The following is a 24,736-nucleotide window of genomic DNA, read 5'->3' as shown; positions in this document are numbered from 1 at the left end:
TACCCACTATATGGGATTTGACAACTGGACAACGTAAATGGATTCTCTGTGCCCTTACTGGGGCCAAAAGACCAATATTGCTGCATTGGAAAGAGAAATGAACCTTGTGATAATTAATTCCATAGTTTAATCATGCACTGCATGACCCAAAGCAGAGGCATGTTCTCCAGCAAAACTGGTAAGTTCAGAAGCAACTGCCTATGTAAAGGTAAAGGGACCCCTGACCATTAGGTCCAGTCGTGGCCGACTCTGGGGTTGCGGCGCTCATCTCGCTTTATTGGCTGAGGGAGCCGGCGTACAGCTTCCGGGCCATGTGGCCATCATGACTAAGCCGCTTCTGGTTTACCTTCCCACCAGAGCGGTACCTATTTATCTATTTGCACTTTTGTGCTTTCGAACTGCTAGGTTGGCAGGAGCTGGGACCGAACAATAGGAGCTCACCCCGTTGCGGGGATTCGAACCGCCAACCTTCTGATCGGCAAGCCCTAGGCTCTGTGGTTTAACCCACGGCGCCACCCGCATCCCTTAACTGCCTATGTAAATACATCCAAATACAGAAATATTTCTCTAAGAAACCGTGATTGATTAATCTGAAATTACAGGGAACCCTTTCAGGTTGCCTGGTGAGCAGGATTGCGAGGAAGGAAGCACAGGCGTCTGACTAACCATAGTGCTTATTACTAAACAGGCTTGTTATTGTTTCTAAGCAATTCCAAGTTTGACTTCCCCCAGTCGCCTTATTATGTAGCGGGAAGAGAGGGAGACTGGAAGTTCCTCCATTCGCACACTAGATGTCACCCTTGCTCCGATTTTATGAATCCAGTCGCTGCAAAAGGAACCTGAGCAGTGCATTGTCTATCAAGACGCTGAGCATCGTGAAAGAAAATGATGGGGAACAGTTCTCTATCTGAGGACTGAACCTCATTGCAGAGTACGGCTACTCCCGTGTGTGTGTAACCCGGACAGATCCCAAATTTACATAAAAACCCAGTCATACAGCTAACTGAATATCAGAAGCTGCCTTCTGCTGACTCAGACCATTGGTCCACCTGGTTCAGTGCTGCCTGCACGGACTGGCAGCATCTCTCCAGGGTTTGGGAAGGCTGTCGCCCCCAGCCCTACCTGGAGATCTCCAGGGATCGGACTTGGGGCCTTCTGCATGCAACTCACAGCTGTCCATGGATGCACAGGTTAAATCCGTGTCCAGGGCAGCTGTGTACCAGCTCCATCTGGTACGTAGGCTGAGACCCTATCTGCCCGCGGACTGCCTCGCCAGAGTGGTGCATGCTCTGGTTATCTCCCGCTTGGACTACTGCAATGCGCTCTACGTGGGGCTACCTTTGAAGGTGACCCGGAAACTACAACTAATCCAGAATGCAGCAGCCAGACTGGTGACTGGGAACGGCCGCCGAGACCATATAACACCCGTCTTGAAAGACCTACATTGGCTCCCAGTACGTTTCCGAGCACAATTCAAAGTGTTGGTGCTGACCTTTAAAGCCCTAAACGGCCTCGGTCCAGTATACCTGAAGGAGCGTCTCCACCTCCATTGTTCTACCCGGACACTGAGGTCCAGCACCGAGGGCCTTCTGGCGGTTCCCTCACTGCGAGAAGCCAAGTTACAGGGAACCAGGCAGAGGGCCTTCTCGGTAGTGGCGCCCTCCCTGTGGAACGCCCTCCCACCAGATGTCAAAGAGAACAACAACTACCAGACTTTTAGAAGACATCTGAAGGCAGCCCTGTTTAGGGAAGCTTTTAATGTTTGATGTATCATAGTATTTTAATATTCTTTTGGAAGCCGCCCAGAGTGGCTGGGGAAGCCCAGTCAGATGGGCGGGGTATAAATAATAAATTATTATTATTTATTATTATTATTATCTACCCCTGAGCATCAGGGCTGGATCATCAGCAGGTCAGAAGGGAGACTCGGAGACTCGAAGTGAAGCCAGATTTTTAATAATAATAATAATAATAATAATAATAATAATAATAATAATAATAATAATAATAAATTATTTATACCCCGCCCTCCCCAGCCAAGACCGGGCTCAGGGCGGCTAACAACCAATAATAAAAACAAGTTGATTAAAATACAACTTAGAAAACAAGATTAAAATACAACGTTAAAACATTAAGATGCAGCCTCTTCACAGGAGGAGAAAGTGGGGGAGGGGATCAAATTGGCTCCAAGCCAAAGGCCAGGCGGAACAACTCTGTCTTACAGGCCCTGCGGAAAGAAATCAGATCCTGCAGGGCCCTGGTCTCATGAGGCAGAGCGTTCGACCAGACTGGAGCCAGTGTTGAAAAGGCCCTGGCTCTGGTTGAGGCTAATCTGACTTCCTTAGGGCCCGGGACCTCTAGGGTGTTGCTATTTATGGACCTTAAGGTCCTCCGTGGGGCATACCGGGAGAGGTGGTCCCGTAGGTACGAGGGTCCTAGGCTGTGAAGGGCTTTAAAGGTCAAAACCAGCATACAAGCAGAGAGCATGCAGGGGATGTTGCCAAGTCTAGCTGTCGGCCCCTCCTGCTTCCGCCTAAATCTCTGCCTCCAGATGTCTCCCAAGCCAGCATAAACTCCAGAGAGGAGGGCTGCCCCTTTGGCTTTCTGAGCTTTCTATTCAGCTACATGCAAAGCCCTGTGTAGTATTCCTTTCCAACCTGGGAAGGAAGGAGAGTGAGGGATGGCTGTTGCTGAGTGGTTAAAACAGGGGTCCCCAAACTAAGGCCCGCGGGCCGGATAAGGCCCAAGGGACTCGTTTATCCAGCCTGCGGTGACCCCCACCACCCACTGCCACCGCCCACTCTTACCGGCGCTGCGCTGCGCGGCTGCCCACTTCCGGGTTGGAGGAGCACCGGAAATAGCTTATGCGCATGTGCAAGTGTTATTTGTGCATGCGCAAGCTTTATTTCCAGTACACATCCAGGTCAGAGGAGGCCCACGCATGTGCGCACAAGCTATTTCCGGTGTTCCTCTGACTCAGAAGTGTGCCGAAAATAGCATGTATGCACGCCTATGGGCATGCGCTCCCCCACCCTCCGGCCCGCCACGCAATCGGCGCTGGAGACACCGGCCCGAGGTGCGGTAAGTTTGCTGACCCCTGGGTTAGAGCATCTCCTCTGCATGCAGAAGGCTGCAAACCACACTTAGTACCTTTGCCTGGAGTTCCTCAGTCCTGGGTTAATGTATGAAGCTATTTTGCACTGAATCAGGCTCATGAGCCACCTAACCCAGTACAGTGGTACCTCGGTTCTCAAACTTAATCCGTTCCAGAAGTCTGTTCCAAAACCAAAGCGTTCCAAAACCAAGGCACGCTTTCCCATAGAAAGTAATGCTAAATGGATTAATCCGTTACAGACTTTTAAAAACAACCCCTAAAACAGCAATTTAACATGAATTTGACTATCTAATGAGACCATTGATCCATAAAATGAAAGCAATAATCAATGTACTGCACTATAAAATAAATAAGAGAGTATTGTAGATGATAAAAACAAAAATTTATTTTTTTTCTTACCTGCACTGATGATGGTTATTGTTTGGATGGGGTTTTTTTATCCATTTCCGCAGTCACACAATCAATCAATAGCTGAAGTGGGTTCCTCACAGTCACAAAAACAAATTAATCGAAAAAGCCTTAAAAACAAAAACGCAAAATACCGTATTTTTTGCTCTATAAGACTCACTTTTTCCCTCCTAAAAAGTAAGGGGAAATGTGTGTGCGTCTTATGGAGCGAATGCAGGCTGCGCAGCTATCCCAGAAGCCAGAACAGCAAGAGGGATTGCTGCTTTCACTGCGCAGCGATCCCTCTTGCTGTTCTGGCTTCTGAGATTCAGAATAGTTTTTTTCTTGTTTTCCTCCTCCAAAAACTAGGTGCGCCTTGTGGTCTGGTGCGTCTTATAGAGCGAAAAATGCAGTAAATGCCAAAAACAAAAGTGCCAAACTTAATCTGTTCTGGAAGTCTGCTTGACTTCCGAAATGTCTGAAAACCAAGGCGATTGGTGCAGGCGCCCTGGAAACAATAGCCATCGGCCACATCAGAAGTTCGGTTTCTGAAAAACATTCGAAAACTGGAACACTTACTTCCAGGTTTTCGGCATTTGAGAACCAAGGTACCATTATATTGTTTACTCTGGCAGGCAGCCATTGTCCAGGGTCTCGGATGGGAGACTCTCTCATTCCTGGCCACCTGTGAACCAGCGGACAAACCTAAGACTAAAGAGAGCAGGGCATGGTCAGGAATCCTCAATTTCCCCTCTCTTCCAGCCTGCAAAATCCTGGAAATATTTTGAAATAGGTGTAAAGGTTTGGGTCTCACTCCTGAAAATCAGAAGCCCCCGAATCCAGGACAGAATCTTGCAGAGGCACAAACCACAATTATCCCCACTCCTTACCAGCCAGTGCTGACAGCAGAAGACCAGCGATCCACAACTGGAAGCACATCTTTCTTGCAATGTTTGCTCCCTTAGGGACGGAGCGCTGGGATGCAATTTTAGGGAGAGCAAATCTTCACACCTTCCTAGGAGGGAAAAAAGGACCAAAAAAAATCACCCATGAACTCCTCAAAAGACGATTCCATCTCTCGATTAGTCGGCTCCTTTTGATAACCCTCAGGGACTTCTAGAGAAGATGGGGCAAAGCACACCTGAGGAACCCGTCGCTCTGTGATGCAGCTGGACTCCAACTCTCCAGGGTCCCAGCCAGCAGGTCCAATGGTCAAGGATGAGAGGAGTTGTAGTCCAACAGCATATGGAGGGTCACAGCTTCACCACTCCTGAAATAATCACACATCCTGCCTCTGCTTATCCCTCTGCGGTCCCAATGACCCTTTCGGATTTTAGATTGGACTCTCTTTGGGGCAGGGAGCTTCTCTCTGTAAAGCAGGGCTGGGAAGCCGGTGGGCCTCCAGATACTGTCAGGATCTAACTCTCATCAGCTACAGCCAGCAGGGCCAATGGTCAGGGGTGGTGGAAGACGTGGTCTTGCAGCATCCCCAGCCCCACTGATGTCGCCAAGTCAGCATCACTATACAAAACAAGGACTCTGAAACAAAACAAAGTCTCTCTCTGCAAGACCCGTTGGCTGTGTCGGAGATTGACAAAAGACCAGTAAGGCACACGTTGTTGTTACTAATGAAATTTCTATCCTGCTTGATGCCAAAATAGGCTTTTAAATGGTTTACGGCGTATACCAGTGATAGAATCATAGAACTGCAGAGTTGGAAGTGTCGGTGTTTGTAAAAAGCAAAAGGATTCTGACCTTCCTTTGTCGCCTCAGCCTGGTCCTCGGCCCCTGGTCGGCATAAAAGAGGCCACCAGAAGAGTATCCTTGCAGAGTACTTTCTGCTTTTATTCTTAGAAGTCTTTCTGCAAAAGCGACTGACCAACTATACACACATCACCACTACCAGCTTTCACCAACCAACCAACCCAACCCAACATTTCTCACTCTATATATACAACCCGGTGCAGGCTGCTGACTCATGCTGACCCAGCTTTTTTAAGCATTAAAGAAACAGCGGCCATTTTAGCCATGACAGGAAGAGACCCCAAGGGTCATCTAGCCCAACCCACTGCAAAGCAGAAATCACAACTAAGGAGTCCCTGATAGATGGCCAATGAACCTTCGGAAAGAGAGGCCACCACCTTCTGACATGGTCTCCTAAGACCCCTAGATCTAAATGAAATACATTTTTCCCTCCCCTGCACTATAACCAAGCCTACTTTTTGAAAACAGACTACTTTCTTTGGTGTGCCTGTTTTCTTCATTCAGTTTCAGAATTTGTAAGCATGCGTGCTATTTCCTGAATTTCCGAGATAAATGGAAAGAATGATTCATTCTCTAGACCATGTTCCCACTTACATCTTGTATTTGCATTATGTTGTTAAGTTATATGGAATTGTTTACAACAGGCATGGCCAAAGCCCGTTATGGGGGCCTAATGAGGCCTCTGTGGCAGAATATGTTCTGTAAAATTGTAAGAAAAAGCTCAGCAACTTTGGGGTTAAATCCTTTGAAAAGGGCTCAACAACTTCTGGGTAAAATTGTAAAACTTTGGTTGGCCCTCACACATGTTCACTTCATCAAATCTGGCCCTCTTTGAAAAAAGTTTGGGCACCCCTGGTTTACAATGCTTGAGAAATCAACTCCATCATTTTTTTTTGGGGGGGGGGTAGTAACTGTTAACAAACTTGGGCTTCTTAAAGCCCCAAAGTCGTTCCCTCCCCACCCCTTTGTTCTACTAAAATAGTGCTTTAAATACCTGGCCATTATTTGGCAGACCTTGATGGGTCTAATACAGTGGTACCTCAGGTTACAAATGCTTCAGGTTACAGACACTTCAGGTTACAGACTCCGCTAACCCAGAAATAGTACCTCGGGTTAAGAACTTTGCTTCAGGATGAGAACAGAAATCGTGTGGCGGCAGCGGGAGGCCCCATTAGCTAAAGTGGTACATCGGGTTAATAATAATAATACTAATAATAATAATAATAATAAAATTTTATTTATACCCCACCCTTCCCGGTTCAGAAAACCGGGCTCAGGGCGGCTAACAACAAATTTAAAACACTTAATTGTGATACAACAAAAAACAGCATAAAATACAGTATAAAAGCGTGAATAACAATAAATTCAAAGTTCTAAAATCAATTTAGGGGGAAATACATCCACATTTTCAGGTTAAGAATGACCCTCCAGAACGAATTAAGTTCTTAACCCGAGGTACCACTGTCCCCAGTTGTCGCTGCAAATGCTTTTTGAAAACAGCTGCAGGCATCCTATTCCTGGGGGCTCTGCAGACAGAAAAGCATGGAAGGCTCTACCAGCTCAGGAAGTAGCTGCAGCTGGGCTGCTCTTCCTCCCATTTGCTGTGGAGGTTTTTTCAAGGGGGGGCGGGCGGGGAGGATATTGTGGCTGCGGAGGAAGCATCCAAACAGTGAGGAGATTCATTTGTCTCACAATAAGTTGTGTTCCAGGCTTCCGCTTGCTGAAACTCAGCTGGGAGTGTTCCCCCAGTTCTGTGCAATGCGCAAAGGATGCTCAGTGCGCTTGACCGAAGGGACTGTTTTAATGTGCATTTTATTATCGGTTTATTTGATGCATTTATAGCTCACTTTTCTTCCTCCAAGGTGCTCAAGGTGTCATACCTGGTCCCCCCCTTCCTCATGTAATCCCCATGACACACCTGTGAGGGAGGTTAGGCTGAGAGGCAATGACTAGCCCAAGGACTCCCAGTCAGCTTCATAAGTGAGTGGGGATATGAACCCTGGTCTACCAGGTCCTAGTCTGATGCTTTAATAACCATTATATCACACTAGAAAGCAATGACAAACCTAGACAGCATCTTAAAAAGCAGAGACATCACCTTGCCAACAAAGGTCCGTATAGTTAAATCTATGGTTTTCCCAGTAGTGATGTATGGAAGTGAGAGCTGGACCATAAAGAAGGCTGATCGCCGAAGAATTGATGTTTTTGAATTATGGTGCTGGAGGAGACTCTTGAGAGTCCCATGGACTGCAAGAAGATCAAACCTATCCATTCTGAAGGAAATCAGCCCTGAGTGCTCACTGGAAGGACAGATCGTGAAGCTGAGGCTCAAATACTTTGGCCACCTCATGAGAAGAGAAGAATCCCTGGAAAAGACCCTTGATGTTGGGAAAGGTTGAGGGCACAAGGAGAAGGGGACGACAGAGGATGAGATGGTTGGACAGTGTTCTCGAAGCTACCAGCATGAGTCTGACCAAACTGTGGGAGGCAATGGAAGACAGGAGTGCCTGGCGTGCTCTGGTCCATGGGGTCAAGAAGAGTCAGACACGACTGAACAACTAAACAACAACAATATCACACTAGTTCTATGGATGTTTACAGTGCAATGCTTTTTTGTATTGACTGAAACCAGAACAACATTTTTGGCAATGCGTTCATCTTAATTGCTGCAATTCTTCCTAATAATGATAAATTCATTCTACCCCATATCTCTAGATTCCTTTTTATTTCGTTCCAAATCTTTTCATAATTGTCTTTGAAAATATTAATATTCTTGGTTGTAAGCCAAATTCCTAGATATTTAACTTTCTTATGAATCTCTATTTCTATAGTCTGATATAGCTCTGTTTTGTCTGGTTCTGGTAAATTTTTAACTAACAGCTTGGTCTTATTTTTATTTAATTTAAAGCGTGCAACTTGCCCAAACGTTGTAATGCTTTTTTGTAAAACTCTAATCAAATTTGTGGGTGGCACCAAACTAGGAGAGGATTCAAGACCACCTTAACAGAATGGAGAACTGAGGCCCAAACTAACAAAATGAATTTCAGTCGGGACAAAGGTTATATACTTACAAAGGAAAAATCAGATGCACAAATATAGGACGAGGAAATCCTGGCTTGACAGTAGTGCATGTGAAAAGGTTCTCAGGGTCTAATCAACAGAAGTCTAGTATCCAGATCAAGGGAATTACATAGTACCCATCTATCCCATCTTGGTCAGACCACACCTGGAGTCCTGTGTCCAGTTCTGGGTGCCACAATCCAAGAAGGTTATTGACAAGCCGGAACATTTACATGTGGAGGATGGTCAGGATTATCAAGGGTCTGGAAACCAAGCCTTATGAGAAATTGGTTGAGGAAGTTGGGTATGTTTACCCTGGAAAAAAGAAGACCAAGAGGAGATCTGATAGCCAAATATCTAAAAGGCTGTGATGTGGAAAAGCAGGCTTGTTTTCTCCTGCTCTGGAGGCTAGGACCTGAATCTATGGACTCAAATTACAAAAAGGAGATCCTGACTAAACACCAGGAACAACTTTCTGACAGTAAGAGCTGTTTGAGAGTGGAACGGTCTTCCTTGGGAAGTTGTGGACTCTCCTTCCTTGGGGTTTATAAACTGAGATTGTATGGCCATCTGTCAGGGACTCTTTAGTTGTGATTTCTGTTGGGGTCATTCCAACTCTCTGTGATTCTGTGACTACGTAAACCACAGACGAGTTCATGGGCCAGCAGCCACACAAATGCTACCATCATACAGGATAACAGTTTCTTTTTTCCTGTAATGTCTCAGGGCACTCCCATGATGGTTCACAGAACAAAATCAAAATATAAAACCACAAAATATATAATCAATATAAAAGCAACAACCCCTCCCCAAAAAGCCCCACATTTTAAAAGGGCATAGGATGTCTATCAAATTTAGCTGCTTTAGCCCTGAGCCACAGAATAAAAATCAGAAACAGAATACATACCGTAACAGAAACCTTAAAACATTTTTTTTCTTTTTTAGATGTATTTCCAATACAGAAAATCCCAAGTTTATTCTCTGGGTTGATCCAGATGGCAAATCAAGAGTATGGCTTTCATTAAACATCTATGCCAGAAATTGTGGGAGCTGTTGTCTCAATTAGCATACTTGTTGTCATTCAACCAATAAATCATTAATTTACTTGCTAATACAAACCAGTAATCAGGGCTATGCAAACATGCACATTAACAGGACATAAAAAAGAAGTAATGTGTTAGGTTGTGGGTGAACATATCAGACAACACAGCGATTCTTCAAACAGCTCTTATTTATTCACAGGCCAGGACAGAACTGAACTGAAGGGCTCAGTCAGCCTGCTTATATAGAGCTCCAGTACCACGTTACTGTAACAACTTTCTAACACTATCCAATCACTGAACGTCACTTTCGATCCTTCATTTGCATAACTATCTACAGTATCCCCCTGCTGGCCCAGGGTGAGAACTTCAGTACATAATATAATGCATCAGACAAAATTTTTCATCTTAAGCAGACCCAGATGTATGCAAGTTTAAATTACAATGTATATTCTGGTATCTTCCCCTCAAGAAATGTAGATGGTATTATGCTAAAACCTAAGAAAGGTGGTCAGTGTTGCTTTCAGCCCAAGAGCCCATATTGCTAACTTTCACACAGTCAACTGGAAACAGAATTAACACAGCAGATCCTCATAACACTTAATATAGCTACAATCTCCATGACTGCTCACCTCCATGCCAAGATCCGCCATGATGTTGACTTTGAGGCAAATTCCATTCAAAGGTCTCCTACACCATTAATTATAAGCTTCCTCCTTGAGATTATTCTGCCATGAAAGATCCTCTGCACTATTAATTGGAAACTTCCTCCATGAGTTTATTCTGTCACTAACTGTGTCCTCTTCAGAGCAGCAATGGTATTACCGATTAATTGCCTCTTAATTGGGCAGTTCCTATTCCCCTTGGAAGGGGGACTTTAATTACTGATTTTCTCTTTTTTGTATCTAAACATTTCTCTCTGTGTGTGTTTTCAATAAAAAGGAAAGCGGAGCAAATGCAAATGAAACAGGCCATTAAAGCCTCCAGCCCAGAGAACAGAAAATGACTTATTAAGAGACTTATTCACATAAGAAATGTGAAATATAAACGTTGTCGGTAGAGTGACCAAACAGATTCAATTCCCAAAGTGGTTTAACAACCAGTCTCTCTTTACAAGCAACTCTGGAATTATAACTCTGTGAGGAGGGTCTCCTAACCACTCTCATCACCTTTAACAAACTACAGCTCCCAGGATTCTTTGGGGAAAGCCATGGTTCTGTAATGTATGTTTCCAGGCACAATTCAAAGTGTTGGTGCTGATGTTTAAAGCCCTCAACAGCCTCAGCCCTGTATACATTGAAGGAGCGTCTCCACACCCATCATTCAGCCCAGACACTGAGGTCCAGCACCGAGGGCCTTCTGGCAGTTCCTTCACTATGAGGTTACAGGGAACCAGGCAGAGGGCCTTCTCGGTAGTGGCACCCGCCCTGTGGAATGTCCTCCCATCAGATGACAAGGACATAAGTAACTATACAACCTTTAGAAGACATCTGAAAGCAGCCCTGTGCAGTGGTATCTTGGTTCTCAAACTCAATCCATTCTGGAAGTCCTTTCGACTTCCAAAATGTTCGAAAACCAAGGCATGACTTCAGATTGGCTGATTGGCCCCGGAAAAAATGTTGACAGCCAAAACAGACATTTGGCTTCTGAAAAACATTTGCAAACCGGAACACTTACTTCCAGGTTTGCGGCGTTCAGGAGCCGATTTGTTTGTCAACTAAGCCATTTGGGACCAAAGTTCCACTGTATAGGGAAGCTTTTAACATTTGATGTTTTGTTTTGTTCCTTTATGTTTTGTGGAAAGCTGCCCAGAGTGGCTGGGGTAGCCCAGTCAGATGAGCAGGGTATATATAAAAAGAATGATGGTTGAGGAGTTTAGTTAGTTTGGGGGCAGTGTGCATGCAAAACCCTCAGCGGGTAGGTCAAAAACTTGGTCTAGGTGTCCCCTTACTGCTTCAAACATGCCTAGGAAGATCCCTTAGACTAGGGGTCAGCAAACATTTTCAGCAGGGGGCCGGTCCACTGTCCCTCAGACCTTGTCAGGGGCCGGACAATATTTTTGGGGGATGAATGAATGAATTATTATGTGCCACAAATAACCCAGAGATGCATTTTAAATAAAAGCACACATTCTACTCATGTAAAAACATGCTGATTCATGGACTGTCTGCAGGCCAGATAGAGAAGGCGATTGGGCTGGATCCGGCCCCCAGGCCTTAGTTTGCCTAGCCACGCCTTAGACATTCTACAAAACACAGACAACTATCAAAGACTTGCCTAATTCTAGCCACTGCCCTTTCCCCACAGATTCCTGGCACTCTAATTATCATTCTCATTGTGGCGTGTGTATTTATTTTTATATAAACCCTGGAACTATCTATTTATAAAAGCTTGTCTGTGTTTGTATTTTAAGCCATATGGTGATGCAGCCTCTTCCTCCAGGAGTTCTCCTGGTTTTGCCTTTTCTCGCCAACACACCACTGTAATTGTCAAGTCTGAAATGCTTGAGGGTTCCTGGATGAAGTCATCTCCATGCCCCCAACACACTAGACATGTAGCTCTACCGACAACACAACCAGAAGGCTAAGGAAAGGGCAGCAAGCTCTCCTAAAAAGGTAAAGGTAAAGGGACCCCTGACCATTAGGTCCAGTTGTGACCGACTCCCGGGTTGCGGCGCTCATCTCGCTTTATTGGCCAAGGGAGCCGGCGTACAGCTTCCAGGTCATGTGGCCAGCAGGACTAAGCCGCTTCTGGCGAACCAGAGCAGCGCACTAAAACACCGTTTACCTTCCTGGCTATTTATCTACTTGCACTTTGACATGCTTTCGAACTGCTAGGTTGGCAGGAGCAGGGACTGAGCAACGGGAGCTCACCCCGTTGTGGGGATTCGAACCGCCGACCTGCTAATCGGCAAGCCCTAGGCTCTGTGGTTTAACCCACAGCGCAAGCCGTGTCCCAAGCTCTCCTAGAACTGGTCATAAAGCAGAGGGGTGTGAGGAATTCAATTCGGCTATATAAAATTATAAGACAGCATATTACCTAACTCCAAGAACTGGTCTTCAGTTTTTTGGTTTTTTTAAAGGAGGAAGAAGTTATTGGTGGAGGCTTCTACTGAAAGCTACAAGGAGAGATCGAATTTGTGCGTGTGTGCTTCAGATCCTCCAGGGAAACAAATAGGGATGCAACCTATTGGAAAAGTCAATTTTGCCTTGAAAATGTGAGAAAATGACAGGGCACAGAAACAGCTGAAGGAAAAGGCAATTGCTGGGCTCTTCAGGGGCATTAGCCCAAGGACCCAAATGATACCTACGCTGGTTGTGAGTTTGTTACTTGTTTAGTTGTGTCCTACTCTTCGTGACCCCATGGACCAGAGCACGCCAGGCCCTCCTGTCTTCCACTGCCTCCCACAGTTTGGTCAAACTCATGCTGATAGCTTCGAGAACACTGTCCAACCATCTCATCCTCTGTCATCCCCTTCTCCTTGTGCCCTCCATCTTTCCCAACACCAGGGTCTTTTCCAGGGAGTCTTCTCTTCTCATGAGGTGGCCAAAGTACTGGAGCCTCAGCTTCACAATCTGTCCTTCCAGTGAGCACTCAGAGCTGATTTCCTTAAGAATGGATAAGTTTGATCTTCTTGCAGTCCATGGGACTCTCAAGAATCTCCTCCAACACCATAATTCAAAAGCATCAATTCTTGTGAGTTTGTTACTGGGCTTCGCTAAATTGAATAGGGCCCTAAATTGAGATTGGCTGGATTCCAGTTCCCATCCGTCAGAAGCAGCATGGCCAATGGTCTGAGATGATGGCAGCAGTAGCTCAACAACATCTGGAGAGCCACAAGTTCCCCACCTCTAAAGAACAAGTGATCTCTTTGAAGCTATCCTCCCAAGTCTCCCTTCTCAAAAAGAGGAAGGACGCCCTACCAAGCCAGCTATATTTTTGTCACTGCCCCCCCCCCCCATCTGTGTTCCACTCAGCTGAGGAAGTGCCTTCAAACTTCCTTCACTCCTTCCCTTCATGCAGGTGGCGGAAGTTCTGTTTCTTTCAGCAGACAGGGAGATGGACGCGAGAAAGAAACGAGGCAGAAAGCTGCAGCAGCACTACTGAAATCAAAGGGAAGTCCACTGTGCTGCAACAATCCTGTTGCAGACACAGGTCTTCTTGGGAGTAGCAGAAGATGGGTTTTGCAGGCAAAAGGTTCCAGGATCAATGCCTCACATCTCCAGCCACAGATGGGGAAAACTCTATAGAGCCTGAAACTCAATACAGCCACTGGTGGGAATACATTTGTAGCATGGGAGCTGTGTTGCTTTCTGGGTAAACTTCCAGGGTTCAATGGTAGGCATGGCCAAAGGCAAAAGTGCATGGAGCAACAGATTAAACCTCTGTACAGTTCTACACACACCTCTGTCCTTCACCCAGACAAGCAAAGAGGCATCTGTCATGGATGCTTTAGCTGAGGGGTTTGACTAGATGACCTTAGGGAGTCCCTTAGGGAGTCCCTTATTCTATTATCAGCAGGGTGGATAAAAATCAATGATTTTTTTATTTTAATCGGATTTTTTAAAAAAATGCTTTTAGAGGAAAAAAATCTTTTTAAACATAGTTTTCTATTTAAGAATAGTCCAGTCTAAGTTGGTTTTTAAGGAAATTGTTATTCAGGAAATGATTACCGTATTTTTCGCCCTATAGGACACACTTTTTCCCCTCCAAAAATGAAGGGGAAATCTGTGTGCGTCCTATGGGGCGAATACAGGCTTTTGCTGAAGCTTGGAGAGTGAGAGGGGTCGGTGCGCACCGACCCCTCTCGCTCTCCAGGCTTCAGGAAGCTATCAGCAAGCCTGAGGAGCCCTGCGGATAGCAGCCTGCCGCCCGGCGCACAGGACACCCTGAAGCAGAGTGCCCCGCGCGCCGGGCAGATATCCGCAGCCTGGGGAGCCCTGCGGGAGTTCCCGCAGGGCTCCCTAGGCTGCAGATAGCAGCCTGCTGCACGGAGCGCGGGGCGCGCTGAAGCAGAGCGCCCCACGCTTTGGGCAGACATCGGCCAGCCCCACAAGCTCGGGGGACAGCGGGGAGGCGCAGCGCCGCCATCCCGCTGTTCCCCGACCTGGTTTTGGGGGAGAAATAAAGGGGGGAATTCCTTTATTTTCCCCCAAAAAACCTAGGTGCGTCCTATGGGACGAAAAATACGGTATTTTTCTCCTTCCAATAAAGTACAACAGAAAAGTTGTCCAAATATAAACAGTTAACTTCTTAAACCTCACAATAATTTCATAATTATCTATGTATTTCTAATAGTATAACCAAATCAGTGATTTTTTATATAACTGGGGGGGGGACTACTTTGAAAATTTATTATTCCAAAAATGAAACCTCCATATGGTTGTAAATATTAAGATTGTACCAACAGGAATGTCTTTCTGTAAAAAAATTAAAATAAATTTTAAAAAGCGATTTAAATCAAGTCTTACTGACTAGTGATTTAAATCATTATTTAAACAGTGATTTAAATCAAATCCACCCTGATTATCAGAGTTCATTCCAGCCAGGCCATCCACAGACAGAGAACGTCTTGGGGTGCAAAATTTCTCAAGGTGAAATGTGTATCCTAGGAAGAAAGGGTGTGGCCCTAATCAGAGGTCCAGATTGCGGGGGGGGGGGGTGAATTTGGCCTGATGTTCTTAAGCCCTGGTGTGGAGTAGATGGGCCGGAGGTCTGGCTTTGTATAAGGCATTTTATGAAAGCGGGAGAGGAGACTGTTTCTAGAGCATCCACAATCTAATGTTGACTTGCCCTGAGCATCAGTCATCCTGGAACACCACGACTCTGGCTGAAAGCCCAGGGCCACAATTAAAACTTCCCAGCACTCTTGCAGCCATCTACATCTTCCAGGCAACACTACACTCTCGAGGCCCGATTCTCTAAAACACTAAAGCAATATGATGCTTCTATCAGTAATTGAATGGGGGGAGGGTGTTCATCACTGTAACCAGGTGAAGAGCTGGTTGGTCTTCTCTGTAGGCTGGACTGGGGGGGTCGCAAACCGGCTCTTGTGGTTCCCAACAGTACAGCCTCTTGCATTAACCAGCAACAGAGCACTTAAATCCATTGGGCAGCATCTGAAACATCTCCCAAAGTGGTAGCCAGTTCTTCAGATCTGTTGTCTGCAGCATTGTCAACATCACGCTTATCAATACTTGCTAGCCCACGGTTATTCCCCTTCAGGTACCTTCTAGCCCACGGTTATTCCCCTTCAGGTACCTTCAGATGTTTCCAACTGCAAATCCCATCATCCTCGACCAGTGATCTTGTTGGCTGGGTCTGATGGAAGTCCAACAATACTTGGGAGGTACCAGAATGGGGAAGACTGAGCTAGCCACTACGCAACACTGACTCTGTTTCAGATGTGGGAAGCATATTTATTCCTCTTCGACAGCGTTTCACGTCCATCTTTGGATAGACATCTCTTCAAATTCTCTCCAGCATTCTCTGTTGTTTGCTTGATGCAAACAAGTGGGGACTGCCCTGTGGAACCCCCTCCCATCAGATGTCAAGAAAATAAACAACTATCTGACTTTTAGAAGACATCCTAAGGCAGCCCTGCTTAGCGAAGATTTTAATGTCTGATGTTTTATTGTGCTTTTAATTCTGTTGGGAGCCACCCAGAGTGACTGGGGAAACCCAGCCAAGTGGGCAGGGTATAAATTATTATTATTATTATTATTATTATTATTATTATTATTATTATTAATCCACCCATTGCACAGGTGGTCACACCCTTGGCCTTTTAAAATTGTAGGGTCTCCAAACTAGCATTTAATCCTAATGTGCTTAATTTGTTGTCCTATATATGCCATGCCATGTATTGGTTAGCAACATCTTCTCCATGTTTTGGCCAAAGCAAGTCTTTCACAACACCTGGACTTTCTTCTTGGAGTTGAGGAAACGAATTTAACCTAGGACTGCAAGTGAAGCAGGTGCTCAAATACTGAGCTCAAAGTCCTTCCCTACACCTAAAATGGTGGCTGCCATTCTGCATGGCCATAGCAAGAAGAAAAAATAGGAAGCTCACTCAACCAAGTAGGCTGGGGGCCAATTCCATTGGGGCTTCTCTTCTTCCTGAACTGTTCCATCCAAGCTGGCTTTTTATAAGAACTGCCACGTAATAATTGCCACTAGAGTTTGTTCATCTTCCTCTTCCCTCCCCATCCCCTTTTTCTTTTGTGTTGCATCTCTTAGACCGCTAAACCTATGGGCAAAAAAGCTTGTATGTTACTGATCTTCTGCAAGCCACTCCGGGAGCCTTTTCAGCTGAAGAGTGGGGTGAAAATGCTCTATATACGCAAAAATAAATACCTTGAAATCAGCAGAAATTACTGAGACACAATTATGTGTAGGGCTGCAGCTTTAATTTGCATGCTTTGTTGGGGTTGCAAAAATAAGTGCGCACAGTTTAGGGGCGTGTGTGGCTGTTGGGATTAATGTCAAAAAGGTTTTAAAGTGGCTGTTTCCAAACTGTGGTCCATAGCATTTCTGTGAATTTGTGATTAATATTCATGCTGATTTTTAATTGTATTCTTATTGCTTCTTTTGTTTCCTATACAGTGGTACCTCGGGTTAAGTACTCAATTTGTTCTGGAGGTCCGTTCTTAACCTGAAACTGTTTTTAACCTGAAGCACCACTTTAACTAATGGGGCCTCCCCCTGCTGCGTGATTTCTGTTCTCATCCTGAAGCAAAGTTCTTAACCCGAGGTACTATTTCTGGGTTAGCCAGAGTCTGTAACCTGAAGCGTCTGTAACCTGAAGCGTATGTAACCCGAGGTACCACTGTACTGTATTTTTATTGTACTGTGATCCAAATTCTCTGGAATTCAAAATAAAAGAAGCAAACTTAATACAATTTTTAAAAATCCCACACCATCTAGCAGAGCACATTACAGTTGCTGCTACAACAGGCAGAAAAACCGTTTAGCAATTTTCAAGCGGCAACTGGAAAAATAAAAGCTTGGGAACGACTGATGAGCAGTTGTTTAGTCATCCCCAAGAAGTGATGACATACTTGTTTCAGATCCTCAAACTGGGGATGGGGAAGAACTTTGCAAATGCCATACAGCAGGCATGTCCAACTTTCAAGAGACTGCGATCTACTCCCACTATATAAAAACTGGCAGTGATCTACCCATTGGATTGACAAGAGTTGTTGAGCTTTTTTGGGGAGAAGCTTCATCAAAGTTGTTGAGCGATTGACTAGGATCAACCAAGGACACCCCATGATCAACCAGTAGATCACGATCGACCGGTTGGACATCCCTGCCATATAGAAACAAATAATGCCAGTTTCAAAAGTCCTAAGAGCGACAGCAATGCTTCCCAAACTTGAGGTAATTACGTACGTCTTTTGAAAGTTTAGTCTTACCTGTATACGCCTTCTCAAGCAAAGATAATTTGGGGGTAGTTTTAATGACACTATTTTATCTAGACTAGGGCAAATACCCTGTACCATTTAAAACCCTTTTGCATACACTTGGGGGCATCCGTACCACAATTTAGGAAACACTTGGACTACATAATTGCAGGGTCCCCACCCCACCAAAAAGAAAAATATCCAGGTTGCACAATTGGAGCTCTTGCACAACAAACCTTCTTCCATATAGATATATTCAGACTTTCTGTGATAAGGAAAGTGACGAGATGGGGGGATGCTCTGGGAAGCATGAGATTACTATTGCATGATAGAATGTCGTCTAACTTCCCCATCAGTCAGCAGACACCTTGTCCGGAAGGACTCATAATTCAAACACAAAACCACAAATCCATATTTCGACCAGCACTGCCACCATTTCTTTTCAGTCAATCCCTGTGTGCCACAGGTCCATTTTATTTTGTTAAAAAATAATTGATCAGAGCAGCAATGCTGGCAAAGAGATAGATCTTTCTTGATCTAAAGCACCACTCACCCACAAGGGAAGGGTGAACAATACAGCTACTTTACTCAGAAGTGGACCCACCTGCATCCTACAGAGTTAACTTAAGAAGGCATAGGAGTGCCCTATGTATTGGCCATTCTCTCCCCGCTCTTCCAATTCAATCTTTATTGGTTTATAAACAATACAACCAAACACATTGAAACCCATAAAGCACTACAAACAAACCACTATGTATTGGCCAATCTCAACTGTTGGCCAGAAGATACAAAAAAGTTGAGGCGGAACAGTCCTGTATCGTTATCAACACAGAAGAAGCAAAATATTTAAGGACATTGACAGATCCTGTCTCAGAGTTCTCCTTTTTTAAAGAGGTATCCTAAGCAGCTGGCAAATGGCATATATAACATAATCTGGCTGGCATCCCATCTAAGACCTGCCTAAAGTAGACCTATTGAAATCAAGAAACCTAACTTTGCCAGGTTCCTTCACTTCAATGAGTATGCTCTGGGTATGGGTAACATTGTACACCCCCCCCTCTCTCTGAGCCAATTCCTAGCGGCCGGTGTTCCTTTGCCCCCCCCTAATAAAATATTTGAGGGGGGTCTCCCCCAAGTTAATGGACACTGCCATTCCAATGGGAGTGTGCGCCTTGTAATCGATTACAATATGTGGGGCAGGGCTTCTCTTCTCTCCCCCTCCCCAATATTTTATTCGAGTTGGCACCCCTGTGGGTCACACTGGAGAGAGAGAGAGATTTTAAAAAAATATTTTAAAGCATTTTAAAAAGACAACTCAGTGCAAGAGCGCGCGCGCGTCCAAGTGAAGACGCCCAGTAAAAACGAAAAGTTCTGCAGGAATTCAAGATCCTTTTGGCAACGCTTTTGGAGGAAGGGAAGAGGGGCCGAAAGAAGGAAAGAAAGGCGGATTGTCTGCTTCTTTTCGCCTGGGTGTCTGTCCCTCTCTCTCCCCCCATTCAGACCAACAGCCAAGCAGGCACTTACTCGGCCAAAGTCCGTCCTTCCCGGGAGCGACTCCGCTTTCGGACAAAGGCGCGCCGTTTCTCCGGCTCGCCCTCCGTTCTGCTGCGCCCTAGGCGCAGGGCGGGTCTCGCCGCCGGCCCGGGACCGTCTTCCTACCCGGCCCGCCCCAGCGCCCGTCGCCCCCAGCTCCCTCCAGCGGGCAGAGGTCGGTGCGCGGCTCCCGGCCGGGGGAAGGAGGAGGGGGAGGAGGCCGCGGGAGCGAGCCTGGGGAGCGAGAGGCGGGGAGAGGAGCGCAGCCCCCCTGGCTTCCGGGTTGATTCGGGGCCGGAGCGCCATGTGGCTGCCGCTGTGCGAATGGAACCGGGGAATCCCATTATGGGAAGGGGTTCCGGGGGGGTCATCTAGTCCAACCGGCTGCAAGGCTGGAAGGTGCCACGGAGTGTCCAGTGCCAGATTTACGTGTAAGCTAAACAAGCTATAGCTTAGGGCCCCACTCTCTTAGCAAACCCCAAAAAAAATTAAAGGAGGAAAAAAACCTGGATGTTTTTACATTTCCAAAATGTAAGATAAAAATAAAATAAAACCTACATACAGCAACTGTTGTGTTGTAGGCTCCTATGATGTCAGTCATGGGCCCCGCCTGCTCCCTAAAATATCACTGGTTTGCTCATTTCTCTATATATAGGGTGCCTGCATTCTGCATGTGCAAATGGCTTTAGGTATCTATTAGGTCCATCAGTTACCTTATAGCATATATTCAACACAAAAAACAGCGACAATTTGTTGTTGACAAAGGACAGCTGGCCATATAAAGGGCCCCATTACCTTCAGGAGCTTAGGGCCTCATCACACCTAAATCTGGCCCTGGTGGTGCCCCGTGATAGGACAACTGGAATGATGTCTTCTTCTTTTTTGTATATAATTTTTATTAAGTTTTCTGTTTTATAATTTAAAATACTGTACTCATTTTTACATTCTTAAAATACCCTTCTTCTCTTTCCATGGTTCATTTTACATATCATAAATCCCTGCATATTTTACAGAAACTATACCATTCAGCGTTCCATTATTACATTCATTAAAACTTATTTACACTGTTGAATTTATCATAATGCTGCCAGCATTTTCAGCTGCACACAGTTATTTCCCATATATTCAATAAACATTTTCCAATCTTCTCTAAACATATGTTCTCCTTGTTCTTTTATTCTGTATGTTAGGTCTGCAAGCTGCGCATATTCTGTCAACTTAAGCTGCCATTCTTCTTTAGTTGGGACCGCGCTCGTTTTCCATTTTTGAGCTAACAAAACATGGGCCACAGTAGTGGCATACATAAATAACCTTTTTTGACACCTGCGGATTTCAGTCTGAATTATCCCCAACAGAAAGGACTCTGGTTTTTTAGGGAAAGTACTTTTAAACATTTTTTTTCAATTCATTATGGATCATTTCCCAATACTCTTTTACCCTTTTACAAGTCCACCACATATGAAAGAACATTCCCTCAACCACATGGAGTTTCCACATGGAACTCCCAGCCCAAGAGCCCTATAGCTGTTCGTCTGCCATTGGCTATTTCTTGTTAAATGTGCATTTAATGATTTGCGCTTCCTCTTTGATAGTTTGTGATTGATTTGATTGTGCGTTTCATGATTCGACAGTTTGTAATTTATGGTATGAGTGCATTCCTTCTGAAAGGAAAATGAGAGTATATGCCCTGATAAGGAAAAATCCTGGGGTGCAAATTTACTCTGCTGCCCAGCTTGTCGGGGTGCCACCACCGCGGATCTCTCCGGTCAGCAAAAGAAGGCGTCTGCAGCCAAGTCAAAGAAGCAAAACAGCGGTCAGTAGACCTGATCTTTATTTGTTGCAACAGGGTTCAAACACACAGAGTAGGAACCCCGAGTCTGGGGTTGCATGAACTTTTAAGACTTCTCCCCATTTCGCATAATACATTTTTCAACAGCATCATCGATACATCGCAAATATGTCACAAAGTAGGAGTGTTTGGCACGTAGAAACATGAGACCATCACCCACCCCTGTCAGTTACCCCAGGTCCCAACACCTTTTAAGTACCCTCTTCCCCAAAGAACAATATATGTGTTTACACATGCCCCCTAGCTGCAAGGCTTTCAGGATTCAATCCACCATCCTGTCCCAGATTTCTGTCTGGGTTATGTGCTTTCTGCCTCCTATTGTGAGGCTAAGGTTGCACTTTATGGAAGGGCAAGGAGTATGTGACCTTATGCCTAAGGGATTATGGAGGCAGGGGGAGCCCTGGATTCCCCTTCTCCAGAAGAGTCATTAGCCATTGGAACCAAGGAAATCAGTCAAGCCGTTGAATTTTGGTGATTATTTGTGAAGTTTCCAGAGTTTTCTGTATTGGATTGTCAGAGGAAACAGTATGATACATGGTATCCACTCAATGCTACAAGGTTAAACATGTCTGCCCTGAATAAAATGCATGTGATTTTGCTGGCATTCAAAATGGTACCAAAAAAATCAGGCAAAGTCACACCATAGTGATGCTTGAGTTTGCCATCTTGATTCAAAATGGTGGCTGGTGTCCAAATGATGACAAAGCCTGCCACACCCACATTGGGAACCCTTCAGAGGAGGCTGAACCTATCAGGAGCAAATGTACAAACCATTTCCCAAAATGTATAGTAGGCAATAAACCACTGTTTCTCAAGCTCACGAACCAGCAATATGGAGAGAATGACAAGGGTCTGCATTGCAGAGCTGTTGTAATTCATGATCTGTCAAAATTGACCCTTCCCTGATTTGCAATAGAAAGACAATCACAGTGGACTATATTTGTGGCATTGCTGTAGTAATTCCGGGAGTAGAACTGAATGTGGTGCACAAATTAATAAAATAAAATAAATTATTTTGCGATGATCTGATTTTGAAACACCCTATTCATGCCTTTGATTATATTCTTTTTCCGATTGGGAAGAGAGGACAGGGAGGCTGCTGAAAAATCTGTCTCCTAGGAACAGCTGCAGAAAGTAACCAGGAAGCCTGGTCTGCAGACAAAGAAGCTGTTAGCCTGCTATTGTCTCCTGCTGATGAGTGAGTAAGGAAGGCCTTTTTCTGAAATGATCTCACAAGGATTCCTCCCTGCAGAGGCTCCCATTGGCTGGACTGTGGTTCCCCTCTTTGCCAGCTGACCTATGCAGAATCAAAATAGGCCCCTTTATCGCCATCTACTGCACAGATAGCTCTTTGCTTTACTGAAATCTGTGACTTGCTATTCAGACACAGCATTTCTCTTTTTTAAATAATAATAATAATAATAATATTTATTAAGATTTGAAAGGTTACAAAAAGAAAAAATAGAAAACAGCATATTAAGCAAAAACAGAACATCACATCACAATAAAGAAAAGAAGAAAAGAAGAAGAAGAAAAAATACAATGAATCTTCCCATAACTTATCTTTCATTTGCTTGTTTCCTTGACCTCCTCACACCTCCCTTTTTTGTATTCTAGTTCAATTAGCTATTTCAGCAAGTCCTTTCCATCTTTTCCAGTTTTGGTCCTCTATTTTATCTTAATATAATGTAACTTTACTTTCCCTCCTTTCACCATTTAACAATCTGTTTTTTCTTAATCCTTTATAGCATTTCTGCTAAAACCACATTACTTCATTCCAACATCCTTCTAACATTCCTTAATTTTACAATGTTTCTGTAAATAAACTTTAAATTTCTTCCAATCTTCTTCCACCAACTCTTCTCCCTGGTCTCGGATTCTGCCAGTCATTTCCGCCAGTTCCATGTAGTCCATCAACTTCATCTGCCATTCTTCCCGGGTGGGTAAATCTTGTGTCTTCCAATACTTCATGATGAGTATTCTTGCTGCTGTTGTTGCATACCAGACACAGCATTTCTCAAAACTCACCAAAAAGGCCAGTCTACTGTAATGCTGGGGTGGGAAAGGGCTCCATGCAGAAGCTCCCAGATTGTGGCTCCCCATTTGTGGAATTCTCTCCCCAGTGAGGTCCACCTGGCACCATCGCTGACATCTTTTCAGTGCTAGGTTTGTTTGCTTTTTAGTAGATTACAGAGATGTGATATTGTTTTTAACATTAGTGACCATGTGATGATTTTAGCTTATGAATTTTATTGTTTAATGTTTTTATTTGTACATTGGGGTACTTTTATAGCTCTGTTTAGTGTACATAATGTCTTAATAATATAAATGTTTTAAGTCTTTTTATCAATTCAGTATATTTTCTTTTAATTGTCAAATAATTCTGTGTACATTGCAGCAGCCTTTGGCTATGTGCAATAAAACTGACTGAGACTGAGATTACAGAGATGGGGGTTTGTTGCTAGTTGTGCAGCCAAAGCATTTTCTTTGGAGACCTTTTTGTGTCATAAGCGACTAACATGTTGTAATAATATCAAATAATAATAATAATAATAATAATAATAATAATAATAATAATAATAAATTAAAAGTCTGCCATTTGCTCAAGGACTTGACCCCGTTATCTCTAAAGCTACCAATCTGCACAGCAACCCTTCCTTCCACACCATGTCCTATGCATTTGTTTGCACCATCAACAAGAACTGCCATATTGACCCAATTAGACAGGGCTTTCTGTGCATCACTTTCCAAATGCTCAATATTACTCAGTGTGTTTCGCCTTTTCCTCTAGCCCTTTTCAGTTTTACGGCCCATGCTGCTCTCAATGAGCCACTGACCCGCTGTTAAGCATCATCTCCACAATTTCCCCCGCAAGAGATGTTAAAAGCAAAGGGGCCTCTATGAGTCAGAAGGGGAGCAGACTTTCCCAGCCATCCCTGTTGGGGCGATTCTATTGTGTGCCTCCAGCTCATTGGCAAGTCTCCCGACCACCAAGAAGTGTTATATAAACCAAGGGAAATGCTTTAGGAATCCAGTGGGCAAATGTTGTAGCTTTCCAATTCCCATGCAGTAAACTCTATAGTAGGCTCCCATCGCATGGGCTCCAAATCAGGCCTAGCATCTTTGAATAGCTGCTAGAACCCCAGGAGGGTCACTTGTGCAAAAAGGAAGACAAAAGAAGATGCACATTTCTATAAAAAAAATGGCATGTGCTGATTTTTATACATAGATGCAAGTTTAGGAACAATGGCCCACATCGAATGCGGTGCTAAGTATCTGTCCCATCAGTACAATAATTTTTGCTTGTGCAATGGGACTTTCCTGCACTCTCTGCCTCCCTTCATGACCCGTCAACGTGTTCTGGAGCCCCCCCCCCCCGACCTTCCAGAGTAGATCTGGATCGGCGGTTAAATCCCCGTGACGGGGTGAGCTCCCGTTGCTCAGTCCCAGCTCCTGCCAACCTAGCAGTTTGAAAGCACATCAAAGTGCAAGTAGATAAATAGGTACTGCTCTGGCGGGAAGGTAAACGGCGTTTCCATGCGTTGCTCTGGTTCGCCAGAAGCGGCTTAGTCATGCTGGCCAC

The 24,736-nt window shown here is 44.7% G+C and overlaps 1 protein-coding gene across 3 annotated transcripts in view; it reads right to left on the bottom strand.

The window, feature by feature from the left end:
- Positions 1-24,736, bottom strand: part of CD276 (CD276 molecule) — a 61,148-nt gene that overhangs the window by 29,904 nt on the left and 6,508 nt on the right. Inside the window, exons 1-2 of one of the 3 annotated variants that reach the window (XM_081169258.1) lie at positions 19,296-19,510; positions 4,393-4,517 (exon numbers count right to left, since the gene is read on the bottom strand). In XM_081169258.1, coding sequence (XP_081025384.1) covers positions 4,393-4,441 — 49 coding nt within the window. In that variant the 5' untranslated portion in view covers positions 4,442-4,517; positions 19,296-19,510. Of the gene's footprint in view, positions 1-4,392; positions 4,518-19,295; positions 19,511-24,736 lie in introns of those variants that run through there. The other 2 variants (XM_081169256.1, XM_081169257.1) reach the window with 2 other exon arrangements.

This window comes from Podarcis bocagei (genome assembly GCF_964188305.1).
Source record: "Podarcis bocagei genome assembly, chromosome: 14".
NCBI classification, from domain to species: Eukaryota; Metazoa; Chordata; class Lepidosauria; order Squamata; family Lacertidae; genus Podarcis; species Podarcis bocagei.
This window is presented reverse-complemented; position numbering and strand designations above follow the sequence as displayed.